Genomic DNA, 19,505 nt, shown 5'->3' with positions numbered 1-19,505 from the left:
CCTCGAACTCAGAAATCTGCCTGCCTCTGCCTCCCAAGTGCTGGGATTAAAGGCGTGCGCCACCACGCCCGGCTCACATTTTTTAAATTTAAAGATTTTGAAAATTATTATTTTTCGTGTGTGCGTGCATGTGTGTGTGTGTGTGTGTGCGCACATGCATGCATGTCTATGTCTGCCAGTGTCAGCAGGGGCCAGAAGAAGACATGTGGTTCCCTTAAGCTGTAGTTACAGGGACTTGTGAGCTGCCTAAGAACCTGCATCCTCTGCAAGAGCAACAAATGTTCTTAACCACCGAGTCATCTCTCCAGCCCCTAATCTTGTGTTCCTAATGATGCTTCTGACGTTTAAGACACGTCCCCTTCTCCTTGACGTCTTTGTCCACTTGTTACTCTTTCTGTAAACATTACCATTGGCTTGGCATGGTGGCACATACCTCTAAATCCTGGCACTTGGGAGGTGGAGACAAGGGTTAAAACTAGGGAGATGGACAGAAAAAAAAAAAAAGTATTTCTCTTATGGTCTTTCCAGAGCTCAGAGCCTTAGGGACTTACTCTAAGCCTACCTCTGACCTTACCTGGAACCACTCAATGACATATGGACCAGAAATGGCATTTACTTATTTATATTTATTGCGTGTACATACATACCATGGCATGTGTGTGGAAGTCAGAGGACAATTTTGTGGCATTGATTCTGTCCTTCCACCTTCTGGGGGTTGTACTCAGGTGCCAAGTTGTTCAAAAGCACCTTTATACACTGAGATATCTCAATAGCTCCAATGCTGACATTCAATTGTAAACCTACAACTTAGAGTCCTGCTTCACAAATAGTCCAGGCCCTTCTCCAAGGGGGAAGATGGACCCCTACATTGCAGGAAGCACGGACACTTTGTGCTCATTGATTGTACTTCCCTTCCAGACGAAGATGTCAAACAGTGGTGAGGTGAAGGCTTGGGACAGCGGTCACAGTAATGTCAGGAGCCTACCTTCTTTCATCATCGGAAAATGTGACTTGACTCTTTTAAAATATTCTTGGCATATTTCCTGTTAGAAGGAAGTGTAGGGGGCTAGGGCGAAGGGTTGAGCTGGGAGCCACCCTGAGTGGTAGTCCTAGCTGTGCTGTTAATTTACTGAGTGTGCTAACTCACTGAGTGTGAACTTGAACAAGCCCCCTCATTTCTCAAAATGTTTCTTTCCTCTGCAAATGAGGGGTATAATGGGCCAGGTACCCCTACCTCTGCCCTGTTTGTTTCTGGCATCCATGTGGTGTAGCTCAGAACATCAACTCATCCTGTTTCCACTTACATGACACATTGTCATGACACCAGCTTCCAACTCTTGACAGATCTTTTTTATATTTCAAGCTCTGTGACTGACCTGAAATACACATAAAAATGACCATTCTCTTTCTACTTCCAGATGACTAACTGAGGCACAGGAGACTTTGTTTTCCTAGAGTTCTGCATAGAGTCGGTAAAGCCAGACTTTTAACCCTCACAGTCTGATCCCAGTCCTACACTTCTGACCACTGTGTTTGAAATAGAACCACGTTTCAGGGTCACATCAAACAATTTAGCTTCTGGCTACCACTGTGAGTCACTCACTGGCTAAGTTACCCGACATGCTACCTTGACACCCCTCTCCCACCTTTCCAGTGGGCTAGTAATGGTACCTAAGGTCCAAGGATGCTGGTAGGATGAAGGGAATTTACCAGCAGTGTGTGTGGATGAAGACTTGAATAGCACAGGCTTTATATAAGTGCTTACTGATAGGCTAGAGCAGATCAGCTATGGGGGATAACGGCTGGATGGTTATGGTGGGTGATGCAGTAGCTTCTATGATCTAGAATAGTCGGACGTGTTCGGGTGGAGAGGGTTGCGTGTCTGGCACATTGATGGGCTGTAAGTAAGGAAAAGGGCTGGAAAAATGCTACAGGTAGACCTGGCAAGTTGTGGATGCTGGGCCCCGTTGGATGGTGTATCTCCCCGGTTTCAGAGAGCCTCCTAGAAGGAGCAGGCATTAATGAGCTTTTTTCTGTGTCTCTCATGCAGGGTGGGGCCGGGGATGCGACATCCTCATCTTCTACAGCCCAGATGCCGAGGAATGGTGTCAGTACCTACAGGATCTTTTCGTGTCCTGCCGGCAGGTCCGTAGCCAGAAGATGCAGACATACCGGCTGGTCCCGGATGCCTCCTTCTCTGCCCAGGACCTGTGGGTCTTCAGGGATGCGCGATGCGTGCTGGTACTACTGTCTGCCGGGCTGGTAGGATGCTTCGGCCAGCCAGGACTGCTGCCAATGCTGCAGCGTGCCTGCCACCCGCCGCAGCGTGTGGTGCGGCTGTTGTGCGGAGTGCAGCCAGACGACGAGGACTTCCAGGCCTTCTTTCCTGACTGGGCCCACTGGCAGGAACTGACTTGTGATGATGAGCCAGAGACCTACCTGGCAGCTGTGAGGAAGGCCATTTCTGAAGGTAAGGGTTCTAACAAGGCAGAGAGAGGCAAGCTCAAGAGGAATTACAGAGCCACGTTCTGGATCAGGGCAAAGTATTTTTATTTGAACATTGGTCATCGTGCTATAAAATGGAGAAAGCTCTTTGAAAAGATCTGGTGTCCACCAGGGCTCTAGCTCAGGGATAAAGTACTTCCTACCATGTGCAAGACCCTGGATTCAATCTCCAGATTTAGACATATTTCTTGATTTAGAGAAACCAGATTTCTAAGATGGGTTAAAAACTTCTTTCTAGAATTTTCTATGCTTTGGAAGACATGGAATTCAGGTTCTCTACTGGAGAGCAGGGGTAGGAGGGAGAGACTTTGGTGGCTGTAGGTGTGAAGGGTGCATCTGCCAGGTCTCCTGCTTCTGCTTCTTCTTTCCAGTGACCTTGATAGCTTGGCTGAAGTGGTGTCAATTAAAGATACCCCGTTGATGGAGAAATGGCCCTCTTTTTATCTGGCTAGGCCAGCTTCTGCTCTTTGCACTGCTTCAGATTGGTAACATTCCAGTCTTTTTGGCAGGGCTCATGACTTCAGTGAGCCCAGGAAATATGACACACACAGTCTGATTAACAGAAGCAAACAGAAGATGGGTGCCTGGTTGGTCACAGGTCATAGCTTTTCTTCCTCTTTGGCCTTTCCTTTTGGCCCTCGTGTGTGCTGTAAGCAGGTTATACTTCTGCCTTCTGTCTTCTTACCGTTTGAGATCTTATAGACCTGGCACCAGCCAAGAAACCTGGACAATTCCCAGTCTCATTTCACTGCACCACTCCACCACTGTGCCACTGTGCCTCCGTGGTCCCAGGTGCAACTTGTGTGTTCATATAGCTCATCCAAACTCTATCCCATTTCACAACCTAAATCCAGAATTTACCAACTTTAAGCTGGGCCTGGTGGTGCATGTTTGAAATTCCAGCTGTTTGAGCAACAGTGGCAGGAAGACCAAAAGTTCAAGGTTGGCCTGGGCTACACAGTGATTTCAAGGCCAGGAATGGGTAACTGAGTGAGGCCCTATCTTAGGGTGGGGAGGGAGGAAGTCAAGAAGAGGGCTGAGGATACCATGGGAGTTCTGGAAGGCTTCCTTTTTCCTCGTATGTGCAAGGCTGGAGGTTCAGTCCCCAGGACTGAAACAAGAACAGTAATTCTGCATTTTGGTTTGCGTTCTGTCACTGTGATAAAAGATTCAGGCCAAAGGATTTATTTCAGCTTGTCTTATCACCAAGGCAAGTTAAGGCAGGGACTTAAGGCAGGAGCTGAAACCAATGGAGGGATGCTGCTCACAGACTTGCTCCCTATGGCTTGCTCAGCTTGCATTCTTATACAACCCAGGACCACCAGCCCACAGGTAGGCCCTGACCAGGTAATCAGGAGTCAAGAAAATGGCCCAAAGGCATACTCATGGGTCAGTCTGATGGAGACAATTCTTCAGTCGAGGTTTTCTTCTTCCTGGGTGCTATACGATATGATCTAACCAGTAGGTATGACCAGGTCTCAGCAAAGTAGAGCCTCACTCACTTTGTAATACAAATGACTGGTGTAAATGCAAGAGATGACTCGCCTGAAATGCTTGGGACCCGGGGTTAGCAATTTTCTAGAGTCTGCTCATCTTGACTTTGCCGTAACAGATAAAGCACCACGTTCAAGTGTGCATGATCGCGTTTCATTGCCTTTTGGGAGCTTGTGAGCCATGGACACTTACAAAGAACCCTCACAGACCAGTTGTTCATTGCAGAGGTCCGATGCAACCTCATTGCAGGCCCTCCGTGACCCACCAACCAATCATCCAGAGCTCTGAGGAGGCACTGTCACTGTCACGTATATTATCATCACTACTCTAAAGCAGCATGGGGGTGATGTTTTTAAAAATATTCAAGGGTCGAGAAGAAGATCACTGGGAAAGCACTTGTATAACATAGGTGGGGGTCTATGTATGGCTTAAGTCCCAAGATGTGGGGTGTTGAAGGGTAAGACTTGTATTGCTCTTACAAAGGACCTGAGTTTGATTCTGAGCACCCACTTCAGGTGGCTTACAGCTACAAGTAACTTCAGCTCCAGGGGGATCCTACACCTCCTGGGACACACAGATACACATATGCACACATAATCTTATAAAGTAAAGGGAATACTTGCAGTATGATTCGGATGCGTCCAGTGATTAGACATCCGCCTTCATTGATCTTCTCTGGTATTTTATTTTACTTCTGACTCTGGCGCAGCCTGCTGTGAATTACCTTCCAGTGTTTTAGAAAGACGATTTCACGGTAGTGTTTCTGCTCCAAGAAAAAGAATAACCTGTCACTAGACAGAGATTATTTTGGCAAGCAATTAAAACAAACTGCTTGGTGGGCAATCTGCAGCTGAGAGTCAGTGGGCACGGGGGGGGGGGGCATAGAGCATTAGAGGAATGGTGGGAGATGGAAAGACAGATTGCTGGTGGTTACACGTTATCAGTTGGACTTGCATTTGGATACATGCTTCTCAAGGTTTCATATGCAAAGAAGAACCTGGGGACCTTGTCAGCAGAGTATGCTGCCTGAGAGCTGGTGCGACTCTAGAGTCTCTATTTCTAACACGCTCTCACACTGCTGACCGTGGGACCCCACATCCACCACCATCAGGCCACTGGTCATAGCTCTACTGTGCATGAGCCATTTTTTCAAAACTCCACTTCTTTGGAAACCAGGGCAGCTCCTGGATACCCACCGGTCTAGGTATAAAATTGGAGCAGTGGCTGATGGTTAAACCACGAGTCGTCAGCGTGGAACTCCAGAGTTCTCTTCTACTTACAAAGTAGGTAGAAGATTTTAATCTTTTGCTTTTCTAGATATAAATGGTCCTGACTTTGGGACAGGAGGGTCCTCCTGCTACATTAATTCTTACTTTTTTTTTTACTTAATAATTGGTAATTATTTCTATTTCACTGGAAACTATTTTGGAGGTCTTATGTTATCTCTAAGATTGGCAGAGTCCTTAACACTAGGGAGATGGTTTAATTAGAGTCTGCAATGTGTTTGTTGGAATTTATCATCCAAGTTCTGCATTTGTAAGATGGTGGGGTTGGACCAGATGACATGGAAGGCTTCTTCCAGCTTCCCGGGCTGTAATATATCATTAGACATTTGCTAAGAAGATGGCAAGTCACCCAAACTTTCCAACGGACCCCATTCAGTTCCCAGCAGCAATGCACGGCAGTGTACGGAGGGCTGCACTATTGTTCTGGATTCATTTTTTTGGATCTGTTGGGTGATTATTTTCAGATAGGGAAGTGAGAAAACCCAAGGTACAGCACAGCAATCATTTCCTCTTTTTGCTGAAGCCCTATTCTTTGCTGCAAATCTCACTGGGATATAAAAATAGATTCTGTGAGACTATGTGGGAAGGACCTTACCGGCTGATAGTGAGCTTATTTCAGAGGTTCTCCTGTGTGTTTGCACATTTGTGCATACGCATGCATGCCCACAAGCTGAGGCACTAAAGCTTTTGTTTAGCACTGAAGTAGTGAGCTTATCTGCTTTTGAAATTATCCATCCTCCCCCCACCCCATGTGTGTGTGTGTGTGTGTGTCTTCAGGTGTGCAGAGGCTGGAGATTGACCTCCAGTGTCTTTCTCTATTGGTCTCCTCCTTATTTTGTAAGATAGGTTCTCCCATTGAGCCTGGAGCTTACAGATTGGCGAGACCAATTGCACCCGTCTCCAGCATGAAGACTACAGGCAAACTCCACCATGCCTTGCTTTTAGGTGGATGCTGGGATTTGAACTCAGGTCCTTAGGCTTGCACAGCTAGCACTGAACCATGTGAGAACCCAGCCCTTGTCTGCCTTCTTCGTCTGCATTATCCTCTCTCCACTTCCCCTGCCTTGCCAGACCTTCTGTGTTCCAGGAGTCTCATGTGATATTGTATATCCCCTTTGATTCCCATGGGCAACTTTGAGAGGGTAATGTCTATATCTGGTTCCCATTACACTGATTTTTTTTCTTTTCCAGTTTTATTGGCCAATAAAAATTAGGTGCACTCTAAGTACAAAAATAAGGATTTGTAATACATATACAGTGTAAAAATAGTCAAATTAGTTAATGTATCCCCTGCCTCCCTTCCCCCTCCCTCTCCCCCTTTCCCCCTCCCNCTNCCCCCTTCGCTTATCCCNCTCCCCCTTTCCCCCTCCCTCTCCCCCTTTCCCCCTCCCTCTCCCCCTTCCCCCCTCCCCTCCCCCTCCCCCCTCTCTCTGTGTTGAGAGCTCTTTGCAAGCTCCAAGTAAACACTACGGCATTATTAGCTCTAATTTCTATATTGCATAAGAGAGTTCCAGAGTTAGCTCATTTCGAGACTGCAGTTTGAACCTTTGGATGGAGTGCCATCCCCCAACCTCCTTCCCCTCCCATCCCTGGCTAGCACGCGTTACTTCTTCTATAAGTCTGACTCCTTTAGATCCACGTGTAAGGGAGCCCACACATCGTCGTCTCTCTGTATCTGGCTCATGACATCATCATGTCTTCTGGGTTCATTTGTGCTGCCAACGACAGGATTTCTTACTGTTTTATGGCTGAGTAATATTCCTTTATGCATTTTTCTCAAATTAAAGTGAACATTTCCTCCCAAATAAAGTGCTTATCACGGTACATTAAAAAAAAAGAAACAACCCTGTGGTTTCTTTATGATTTCCCCCATTTTATAAATAAATGATGAGACTCTTCTCATGTCTTATGCCAGGTTTTGTGAATCTCTGTTGATTTCTTCCTGTTCATATTACCTCTAGCATTCCCACAGACCCGGTGGAGAGCCTAGACTCCCCAGGGACCCATCCATGGCTTTCCTATAGGTTGTTGTATTTTATTCTTTCTTAAAGGAAAGTTTCCCTTTGTGCTCTGGTTTAGTTCCATATATTGAAGTTAAATGCATGTGTGTGTGTGTGTGTGTGTGTGTGTGTGTGTGTGTGTGTAGGTGCTTGTGCCCCTGCCCCTGCCTTTGCTCATAGAGGTCAAAGGAGGTCATTGGGTATCCTGATTTATTGCTTTCTGCCTTATTCATTGACAACCAGATGTCTGACTGGACCTGGAGCTGTCTCTTTGGTTTTCTGTCTCTGTCTCCCTCCCATAGCATTATAGAATGGGTGCTGATGTCCTAACTCGGGCCTTCAGGCTGTGCAGCCGGTGCTCTACCCACTGAGCCATCCCTAGCCTGGGTGATTTTTTTTTTTTTTTTGGACAATTGCTCAGTAAAATGTGTTGGACACTTTATGCAATGCATTTTCACAGGTGCGGATAGGCAGATGGATGGGGAAACTGAGGCTCAGGAGGCTCACTGCGCATGTGAAGAACAAGTAGCTCACGTTGGCTCCAGAGGCCTTTGTGCTTTAGTGTGTTTCCTGCTTTGCCTTGCATTTTCCTGTCTTCTTCCCCCGCTTTCCCTTTTCCTGTTTGCACTCCAAATAAAGCAAAAAGCTTACAGGAGAAAGGGGCAGGGGAAACTGAGGCCTCCTTGAACTTCCAGACCACAGATTCCCAGGCCGGGCAGGGCTTTGGCGTTGCCCTGGTGCTTTGTATACAGGGCTCCACCCCTGAGCCACTGAACCACACAGTCTTTGGGGTTAGCTGAAAATAAGCACTTTTAAAAAGTCTCAGTGGCAGGTTGACTAGCTAGGTCTGGGCTCTGTTTTGGGCCTGGTGTTCCACCATTTGCTTGTTCTTGTCAGAGGAAGCAGCAACCCCAGTGCTGCTCGGGGAGGACACAGGACAGTAGTCCCAGGGGTTCGGAGGTAGGCTGGAACAGGCACTTAGAGAAGCCAGACCCTTGCAGCGAAGGGGAAGTTGCTGTGCTCGCTCTGTGTGGTGGCCTCGTGGACGGTGAGTTATAGATGACTCTTAGGGTCCCCTGCGGTCCCTTGCAGAGACCAAGGGGAAGGAGCTGGCTTGAGATCTGTTGGGCTGGACTCATTCCCCCCCCCCCCCGCACTGTCCTGTGTGGCTGTGGACTTCCGATCTTGCTCTTTCTATGCCATAGTTTAGCTGGTTTTGCAGCCAGCTCCTTGGCACACCCTCACATACCTCCCACCATGGGTACTTTCTTCATACTTTCCCTTTTGAAATGATCTATGCTTTGAGGAAGGAGGCACCTGGCAGGCATGGTGAAATCTTTCTAGTGTCACTGCGATAATACAGCCTGTCCAAATGTCATTAAGATTTCCCCCGCCAGGGCTCCTGACCATCCTGTGAAAGGAGGGGCACAGATTGCTCTTCTATCTGCATGGCTTATTGTCAAATGCACCCGGAGCAGTTAGTAAAGACCAGTTCCCGAGGAGAAGCCAGTGCCCCGGACATTTTCCACCCAAATCTCCAAGTCCCACTGGAATTCCAGATTTCTCCCCCCCCCCGGCCCCCCCAAAACTGTGAGCTCCAAGGGCAGAGAGGGTGGTGAGCTTGAAGCTTCCCCTCCCCCACCCACCCCCCACTGCTCCATCAGCTACCTGACCAGTGGACTTCACTTCTCCATTCGCTTGGGTGGGCTGTGTTCCCTCAGAGTGCCTGCACGTTCTTTGGTTGAGAGTGATTGGCGGGCTGCTGTGGTGCTGTGGGTAGACAGGGTGAAGCCCTGAAGTCCTCTGGGGGAAGGGTCAAGCTTCCATCTGTCTGTAAATTAACATAGGTGGGAATGGAGTCACCAGACAGGGATTTTGGCTTTTTGTTTGTTTGCTTTTGAGACACGATTTCTCTGTGTAGCCCTGGTTGGTTCACTCTGTAGACCAGGCTGGCCTCTAATGCACAGAGCTCTGCCTGCCTCTGCCTCCCAAGTGCTTGGATTAAAGGTCTGTGCTGCCACACTCCGCTCAGACTTTGGCATTTTACCCATTTATTTCCAACTTGTTTTAGTATGGATTTTTTTTTTTTTTGTATCTTGTTTCCCCTGGGACCATTATTATCACAACTCAGGAGGGACCCACAATCTCTTATTCCTGAGAAAACCTTTCCTAGACATCACTTCATCCTCATGGTTTTCCTACGAGGCAAAGCCTCTGTTCTCTTCATCTTCAAGATGGCAGAAGCAAGGTCCACAAGTTCCATGCCTTGTTCACTGTCTCAGCTTTTTCATTGAGGAAGGAGCAGGACCAGAGAGTCCTGATCTGTAGTCTGATGTCTGGTGACCTCTTTATCCAGATGGCAGAGCCAACCTTTCCTCTGATGGTGCTAGCTAGGCTCCTGCTACTCTCAAGGCCCCATGTTGGGGTTGGGTTAGAGCTGCTGTCCCGTGTCTACACTCCAGCATACTAGATATATACAGTGCATGCTACTTGGGAAATGTGAAACTTTCTAGTAGTTGCAGCTGGAAAAAAATTTTTGCAGTAAAGAGATAGGCAGAAATTAATTTTAGGATGTATTTAGCTCCATCTATTTTTATTTTAATAGACATTAAGTATAAAAGCTGCTGGGGAAATGAGTTACATGCCATATGCTTTAAAAACACATCTATCATAGCTCTCTCATTTATTCATCAATGCAGTCAGTCGCTGGGGAGTTTCTGATGAGCCCCTGCCAGGCGCTGGCATCGTGTGCAGTTTCCTCTTCTTTTTTGACTAGTCTCTTATTTGTGTGTGTGTTCTTCTCTCTTCTTCTTTTTGAAACTTTCTAAATTTAAAAAAATATTTTATATTATGTGTTTACTTGTGCGTCTGTATGTGTGCATATGAGTGCTGTGTCTAAGGGGGCCGGAAGAGGGCACTGGAGCCCCCGAAGCCGGAAGTGGTTGTGAGCAGCCGGAAGTGGGTGCAGGGACTGCACGTGGGTCCTTCGGAATAGCTGTATGTGCTCTTACCCAACTCTGAGCTCAGACTTTCTGTGTTCATCACCTGCTTAGCTGTGTTCCCAAGAGCTACAAGTTCAGGGTCTGTGCTGAACAATAGAGTTTCTGTCTTCGAAATAACCAGTTTACTGTCTAAAGTGCGGAGGTTGAGCTTCTGCTAGACTGCGATGACTGAGTCAGACTGGAGCGCTCCATTGTCCTCCAGGAAATGTCCTGGGATAGGTCCTGGCCCCATAGGTTATTGGTGTCACTCAGTAGGTTATTAAGTGCAGTGGAATGCCACAGACTCCACAGAGACCCAAACAGCTCTAGTCATGCTGTTATCAAAGGTCTGGAAACCTGACTAAAAAGAAGAGGCTAGAGATAGAAAAATGTACCTCTTGTAATGTTAGTTAGGAATTTAAAATAAATGCATCCATCCATGCTGATGTATGTGTGTCTGTGCTGATACGCTCTTAGCTTTCTTAGGAAGAGGCAGAAGAAACTGTCACCAGACGGCACTTTTGGGTGGATGGAAGTAATTTTGAACTTTCCTTGTAGATGTTTTCCTAACGTTTTGTTTTATCTATGTTTATGATTTTTTTTTTCAGTTAGAAACCTTAGAGGGAAAAAATGATCTTGAGGATTTTCTGAATGAAGAGGAATGTGTTGGTTTTTTTTTTTAAATCCTCTATTTCAAGCAGGTTGAACTGAAAATTGAAGTCCTTGTGAAAACCCCTTTGACCTCCACCCCCCCCCCCCCAGAAAGACCTTCTGGTAAGGGGAAGTGATGTAGCATTGGTTTACGCCATTGCTGCGAAGTCGGCTCTGTCACTTACCAGGTGTGGCCCCATTCCTGTGAAGAGGGAACTTCTCAGGAGTCAGATAGCATTCCACTCTTGTCACATCTGTACTGGTGACCTTGTAGGTTACTACAGTCCCTGTGGGGACCGGTAAGAGTGAATATGAGTGTGCACTTCGTAGACGGATGAAGCAGGCGAGTCACTTGACTATTCTGGATCTGTTCCTGCCCTCTGTGGGGACAGCACAGATATATGAGTTGACAGTTGACCCCTCAGGTGCCTGTAGCTATGAAGTCCCATGAGTTTGGTGACATAGGATTTTAAACACTTTTTTTTTCTGTGTCTCAGAGCGAGAACCTTCTAAATACTACCAAGTGACTTTATACTATTTTTATTCCAGTTAGGAAGTTAACCTTTACAAGAGGACTTAAGCAATACCTAAACTGACTTAATACTCTCAGTGTATGGACACTAGCTGACTTCAGTCTTACACTATAGCATCAGGCTTTTATCTTTTTTTTTTTTTTAAAGATTTTATTTATTTATTATATGTAAGTACACTGTAGCTGTCTTCAGACAATCCAGGAGAGGACGCCAGATCTTGTTACGGATGGTTGTGAGCCACCATGTGGTTGCTGGGATTTGAACTCTGGACCTTCGGAAGAGCAGTCGGGTGCTCTTACCCATCTCACCAGCCCCAGGCTTTTATCTTATGGAATGGTAGGGCCTGTGCATCCAACATTTTACTTGTTTTGTTTTTCTGTTGTTGTTTTGCTTGTTTTTGCTATGGTCTACGGGAAGATTTACACATGTGGGTTCTAAGGAAGATAACGGGGCCAGAGGAAATGCAGGCAAGTGAGCATGACAGAGCAGGTCTATTCATTTCCCTCCCTCATAGGTTTTCACAGCTTGTCAATTTAGTTTCCACTACTCATTCACATGACCAAAGAGCATGTCTGAGAGGCCCCAAATAGGATGGTTTAATACTGCAAATGACTCTTGGTTTCTCTATTTAGAGAAATCACCGGAGCCACTTGTCATGGACTTTTGGGCAGAAAATTGTGTTAGCGGGTTTGTAAAATGTAGACTTGAACAAAAGGCAGCTTGTTTGCAAGCTTCAGAAGAATGAATCCAGTCAGTAATTGGTGAAAATTGTGTTGAGGATGAAAGACAACTGGAGACTTTCTGTCTTATGATGCTTTATACGTGTAAGTGCCCGATAAGTGGCACAAGGATGGGTGACTGGATGGTTAGTGGAAACCTGTCTGGGGCCATTTGTGTACGCATGGTCTCCTTTTGAGTATCCTGGCTGGGGAGGAAGACATCCCCCATGCGCATCCTACCGAGGGGCCCCAAACAGCTGTCCTTTGCACTGTGGACTGTTGCTATGGAATGTGTTATGTTGGATCACACAGTTGGGGTGTTTATAACAACTCATCCACAGCATAAACGTCCCATAGAGTACACCCATTTCATTCTATGCCCACATGTAAGCATGTAGGACGACTTATCCTACAAAGAACCGAGGAAAACCGCCTGAGCCTCCCTGGCATGCTCCAGATCAGGAGCAGAGATTAAATCCCACCCCCCACCCCCACCCCCCAAAAAGCAATCACAACAAAGTGAAATTATCTGTAACTTGGAATTGACTTAGTCTCTTTTGAAAAGGCCTTTTGGAATTTGTGTTGTCTGAATGTGTGTGATTTTTCCCCCGTCACCTCCCCACAGTTATGATCCTACTAGGCTCTTACATAAAATAACGTGGGAGAGCCTGCACATACCATCCAACAAGGTGTTAGTTTCACAAGCAGCCTGTGGGCTTTCTCTAACATCTGATAACACAGGAAGTAGAGGAGGAGGCCGAGGATGAAATGAAAATGCTCTACTTTAAATTAGACTAGAATAACTTTCCGCTTACATGTATAACCTAATGATGGAAACTGTACCTACAATTAACTAGAGCACGCGCCCAAACTAGCGATGCTTGTAAAAAACTGTTGATCTTGGGTGTTTGTTTGTTTGTTTGTTTGCTTGTTTTCTAAGACAGGGTTTCTCTGTGTACCCTGGCTATCCTGGAACTCACTCTGTAGACCAGGCTAGCCTTGAACTCTGCCTGTCTCTGCCTCCCAAGTGCTGGGATTAAAAGTGTGTGCCTGTGCTGGCTTTGGCAACACATACACTAAAAGCGTATGCCACTACGACCTGGCTGTTGATCTGGTTTTTGTTTTTGTTTTTGTTTGTTTTGTTTTGTTTTGTTTTTGAATGTATAAAATGTGGGGAAACATTTCTTATCTAGGAGGTGGCATCTGTTTTTCCCAAACTTGCCAACTTGTCCCTTGTTCCGACCCAAGTCATCTGGGTCAGGTGCTCCCCTCATGTCCCATCATTCCAAGTAGCATTTGTCAAAGCCTTGGCTTGTCTCCAGAGGTGTGATCATAATTCTGTGAGTTTTTATTTTAAAAAAAGGAAACATGCAATACTGAAACTTTTGTACAGTAATCTGGCAGCTTAAGGGTTTATGTTTGTTTCAAAGGCATTTGGAATTCTATGTCCTGTGGGTTCTATGAACCCTCAGTGTTGCTTTGCTCCAGTCTATGGTCAAAGTTGTTTGGGTAACTAGACTTTGCCCACACTTTGGAAGCCATCAAACTTTAGAGTTTCTGGAAACTGAGTCATTTGAGGTGGAAACAGAATGGGGACAGCAGAAAAGAAAATGTTGGGGTCACCTGGCCTAGTTCTTTAGTTAAAAAATGAGCAAAGTGGGTTTCAGAGGAGTTAAATGCCCTTACTGCGAGAGTGAAGAGCAGACAGCTTACATTTCTATCCAGCAGATAGTCATTGAATGTTGTGAGGCACCTGTCACGGGTGAGTTACTGAACATTTTGAGGTGCCTGTCATGGGTGAGGTCTTGCGTAAGACTCTAAAGGAACCTGGTCAGAGAGTGAGATTCAAATCCTGTCTTTATGCAGTCCATGTGTCATACTATGAGAAGGGCATTTAACAGCCACACTCAACAACAGCCAGGAGCTGGGGCATTTATCAGATAGAAGCCAGGGGGCTCCCTTTGACTCATAAAGGGGCTCTGTGATTCCTGGGAACCCTTTTGGTATAGTTCCTTAAACCATCTTTTTAGGGAAGAATGTGTATCCTGCGCATCCATCCTGGAGAAAGGAAAATCCAGGCTGGCTCATACTTAGAGTAGGTGGTTCACTAATGCTAACCCAAAGTTAATCCCAACTCTCACGGTAATAATTTTCTCAGAGTAGTGGTTATGATGGTGTAGAATTTACAGTAGCGTCACTCATGCATTCTATTTTAAATTAGTGTCTTGCTTGTTTCTAGTCTGCAGTGCTGTTGACATGGGTACTGACATATCCCTACAACTTGAAAATCACATTATAGTTCATCTACATGTGTGTTGTTTGGAAAGATAGACTAAAGATTAAGTCAAAAATTAATACAGACAAAAGAGAAAATTAATTAGGGTCTTTTTTTAAAATTTATTTTATTATTATATATAAGTACACACTGTTACAAGGTTGCTGTCTTCAGACACACCAGAAGGGAGCGTCAGATCTCATTACAGATGGTTGTGAGCCACCATGTGGTTGCTGGGACTTGAACTCATGACCTTTGGAAGATCAGTCAGTGCTCTTAACCACTGAGCCATCTCTCCAGCCCAATTCAAGAGAAATGCTGGAACTGTTATCTAGATGTAGAAGAAAGGAATCTGTTTCCAGAGCAGTATTTGTAGGACTTGGTGGTTTTAGTTGAAGGTAAACTAAGCAAGATCTCAGGGAATTAAGAAAAGAAACAAACAAACAAACAACCTCATGCAGGCTCATAAACAGAAAACGTGATATTCGAGAAGATACTCTTCTACCCTGAACTGGTTCTCTTACCTGAAAAATTTTGCCATTTCAGTGGGAAGCAAAGGAAGAAGACTGTGTACAATTATTCATTCAGCTACCTAGACATTCCACCTAGCATCCATCCTCCCATCCCACTACCTAGCTATCTACCCAATTCACCTATCTGCCCATCTACCCATTTAGCCACCTAGACATCCACCCTTCTATACATCCATCTACCCACCCATTCACCCACTCATCTATCTACCCATCCATCCACCCACTCACCCATCCATCCATCCATCCACCCAACCCATCCATCCACCTAATCATCCATCTATCCATCCATCCATCCATCCATCCATCCATCCATCTGTCCATTCATCCGTCCATTCATTCATTAATACATATATTCACTTACTTATAAATTTGACTTTTAGTATCTGTGCTATTTATTAATTAAATCTCAGGAGAGCAGAGAGCCAGGGCTTTGCTCACTGACTCCAGGAAGGGAGACAGTCCTCGCTGCATTGCGAGCCCCCATTCAGTGTTGAATGTATGACTGAATGGAATGAGTGGGGAGTTTCAAATTCTGTCAGATGACACCTTACTGGAGGATATTACTTTGTTGTGGAAAATGTTGTCTTATTGGAACCATGGGAACTATCTTTAGGGTTTTGAAGGCTGTCGTAGGAACAGTCAGAAGGCAGAACCTTTCCCGTGTCTCTGCAGGAGACAGGGCAGGGAGCTTGGATAAACCTATCATGGTGCTAACAATAAGGATTTGGGGCACTCATTTTGAAGCCAAATTTTTATGGCGAGTGGGGAGTTAAAAGCGGTACGTTAAAATTTCATGGTAAGGCTTGGCTCCTTGGTAGGAACATTTTCTAGTATGTATAAGCACCAGAAGAAAAAAAATGGTTAAAATTGCAGTATGTTTGCTGAACATGGTGGCACATGCCTGCAGAATTCCCAGCACCCAGGAGGCTGATGCAGGAGGATTGAGAATTTGAGGTCAGCTTGGGTTTTATGGTGAGTAGTGGACCAGCCTGAGATATATAATGAGGCCCTCTCACAAAAAGCCAATATATGAACAAAAAATAATACATTTGAAATTTTTGATGGGCTGGGGATTAGGGAGATGGCCTAGAGGGTGAAGAAGTGAGAGAGAGAGAGAGAGAGAGAGAGAGAGAGAGAGAGAGAGAGAATTTGATCGGAACTTTCATTTCTTAAAGTAAACCAAACAGTCAAGACTACCCTGGTCTTAGTTGTGTAAAGCCACATCAAGACTGAATCAACTCTTTGTTGTATCTCAGGCAGAGAGGCTTGGATACATCCTTCTGAATTTTTTTTTTCTGATACAATTTTATGCTAGAACCATATGGTTTTCCTTAGATCAATTTTTTTTTGGAAAAGCTGTTGAAATACAATTCACAGCATATCCAATTTCCACAGGTTTTGGAGACCTCATCTCTATCATTGTGTGTCTTTTGTCTTTTGCTTGTTTGTTCTGAGATAGTGTTGCTGGTCCTGAATGCTTAAACCTCCTGCCTCATCTTGCTAAAGGCTGGGGTCAAAGGCAGGTGCCACTTGGTTCAGTTTGTACCTTCAATTTTTTCATTATTAGAATGTTTCCTATTAGTTCTGGCTTGCTCAGGAGGTACTGTCTCCATTGACAGTGTTTTATTGTGGATCTACCAGTTTATGGATCTTCTATTTTCTCCCCAAGTGTGTGCATGCATATGCATACATATATGTGTGTGCATGTGTGAGTACATACATATGTGTATGTATGTATGTATGTATGTTTGAAACAGAGACTCACATAGTCCGTTTTGGCCTCAAACTCATGACACAGGAAAGAGTACCTCTGATCTCTGGTCCTCCATCTGTGCAGGGCCGCCAGGATGACAGGCATGCCCTACTGCTCCTGACTAGCTCTAGCGGATTTCAACCATCACTTTCATCAACTTTATACAACTTTACACAACTCTGCATTTTTTTGCAGCATTTAGAATTTCTCTATTTCTCTGTAAAGTCAAGTTGCATTGCATTTACAGTTAATTATGGAAAGTCCTAAGTCTGGCAGAGACCACGCATCAAACTGTTATTTGATGCTTGGAAATAATGCATCAAAGTTAACCAACCTAGGCTATGGGGATGGCTCAGTGGCTAAAGATGCTTGTCAACGAGCCTGATATCGTGTTTTACCCCTGGAGCCCACTTGTTAGAAACAGAGAATGGATTCTTGTAGGTTGACCTCTGACCTCTGCCCACCTGCTGCAGGATGTGTGCCATTCGCCACTCCCAAAATAAAGAAATGAATGATATATTTTTTTAAAAATTCTACTTTCACTTTTATTTATATTTAACGTTTCATTGATTCTTTGTGAATTTCACACCATGCACTCCAGTCCCACTCATATCCCCATCCTGCAGCCTCCCCCAGGAAAGAAAAAAAAATCTCACTGTGGAAGCTGTGGTGTGTCACAGTGTGCCCCACAGAATACCCCTTTGTCCACACATTTACGTGCAGACGTCACTGCAGTGAGTCATCATTGGTCTGGTTTGAGGCTTCTGGCTTCTGCTACACTAACCAATACTGGGTCCTCACCAGGAGTCTTCTCGGATGTCTCTGATATCCCATTGCTCTGAGTCATGGAGATTTTGCAGCTTTGGCTCGGCAGGACCGGCCCCTTTACATTTCCAGCAGTTAAGGGGTACACGTCAGAGTGGGTCACTCAGAGTCCTGGATCTGGACCTGGGTTGTGGCTGAGCTGCTCAGCCTGACAGCTCTCCCCATATCCACATCAAGGAGGAGCTCTCCAGCACCCCCCCAGCTAACTCACCCAATGATGTAGCTGACAAGGGGAGGGGCCAACTAGCCTGCTGTCATGCCCTCGGGCTGGTTCCCCCCTGCCCAAGCAACCAAAGGCAGGTCTATTGTGCTTCCCAGGTGGGGCTTGCTCTTCTGAGTATTTTAGCAAGTGAGGGACTGGGACAGCTCTCCAGCTTTCATGACCTCCTTTGGCTGGCTATCCTGTAACCTGTGAAACAAAGGCAAACTCTACTGTGCTTCCTGGGTGAGGCTCGGGGCCGCTCTCCCAAGTGTTGCAGCTGGCAAGGGTCTGGGCCAACTCTTCTGCTCCCATACCTTCTGGGCCAGCTCTCCCTTAATGCGCAGGAGAGGAGTGGGGCTAGTTCTGCACAGCCCTCAGACATCAAAATGGCCCCAGGTGGCAGCCCAGACCAGGGATGTCTGCCTGGCCTTTGGAGGTAACAGATCCCTGCTGCTGCAGGTCCACAGACAGAGTGGGCCAGTACCTCATCATGGCCTTAGGTGGCATCGCCAGCTGCCCACATTAGGCTGTTCCTTACCAACCCTCGAGTCTCCCATTCTCCATCTCTTCATTGTACACACATCCTTCTGTTTCTCTTTCTCTTCCATTTCTCACGTGCTCATCTGAGTGGTGCCCAGGCCAGGGTTCAATGGGTGATATTGAAAAAGGGACCAATTTTGAAAATGAATTGATTTTTGTTACTGTTATTTTGTATTATTAAAAAGGTGGCTTCTTAATATTATGCTGACTACCAGACCTTGAAACAGAGAGATACTTAGGACAAGGCAAGGTTGCTGGAGTTGGTAGCCTTGTGTATGGCTCAGCCCTAAGCTTCATTCCATCGAGCAAAGAACCAAGGAACTTAACATTGTAGCACATGGACAGTCTGTCTCACCTGGGAGACTATTTGGGGAATTTGCTGCTGTTGGTGGAGTTCTCAAGAGGTTGAAACAGTATCCCCAGTCCAACAGTTGAGGCTCCAGACTTCTGACACTCCACTGAAAACCCCTGAACAAACCCACCGCACCACTGTGGTATGGCAAAAGAACGGCTGGATTCCATGGTCTACATGAGAAAGATCTGGAGGTTTGAGAGGACCACAAGCAAGGCAGTGTACTGTGTGGAGAGGCAGTCTCCAGTTGGTTTTCAGAACAGTGGGCAGGTGCTGAAAAGTGACAGCCTTTCCAATAGTATACTCTTGTCATCTATCTAGAGTGGCCATGGACGGGACGTGAGGGCTGGAGAGTTAGATGCAGGGATGCAGGGAGTTGTGTCCAGGTCAGAGCTGTCCCCTGAACGGTTTGCTTACCGATTAACCATCTAATGGATTGTAAGGAGAACCTCCTACTTTGGTTGAAAGAAAAATTAACTAAAGAAAGGATTGGAGTGCTGCTGCTGATCCTGGGATATCTGCCACCAAGGACTTGAACTCTGTGTTACTCTGACTCTTGTCCCACGGCATGACTCTGGTGGATTGTCGCCAAGAGGAGGAATTAGGGCCCAAGGATCATCTCAGCTCCCTGATTTACTTCATTAGCTCCAGCCCCAAGAGGAGTTGATGCTCATTCTTTCTGGTTCAGAAACTGAAATAGACTGGGCAAGGGCCACACGATCCTAGTGTATTGGTGATGATAGGAGAGTGGAGAGTTTCAGAATAGTCTAGCCTATAGAGCAAGTTCCATACCAGCCTTATCAACTGTCAACATAACAAGAGACCCTTCCTCCCTCCCTCCCTCCCTCCCTCCCTC

General features: G+C 45.9%; 1 protein-coding gene across 1 annotated transcript in view; it reads left to right on the top strand.

The window, feature by feature from the left end:
* Pik3ap1 (phosphoinositide-3-kinase adaptor protein 1) overlaps window positions 1-19,505 on the top strand; it is a 114,592-nt gene that overhangs the window by 6,558 nt on the left and 88,529 nt on the right. The window contains exon 2 of the mRNA XM_021152078.2: window positions 2,051-2,470. Within this exon, the coding sequence (XP_021007737.1) occupies window positions 2,051-2,470 (420 nt within the window). The remainder of the gene's footprint in view (window positions 1-2,050; window positions 2,471-19,505) is intronic.

Source organism: Mus caroli, chromosome 19 (assembly GCF_900094665.2).
Source record: "Mus caroli chromosome 19, CAROLI_EIJ_v1.1, whole genome shotgun sequence".
Lineage (NCBI taxonomy): Eukaryota > Metazoa > Chordata > Mammalia > Rodentia > Muridae > Mus > Mus caroli.
The sequence above is the reverse complement of the archived record's forward strand: the minus strand, read 5'-3'. Positions and strand labels throughout refer to the sequence as shown.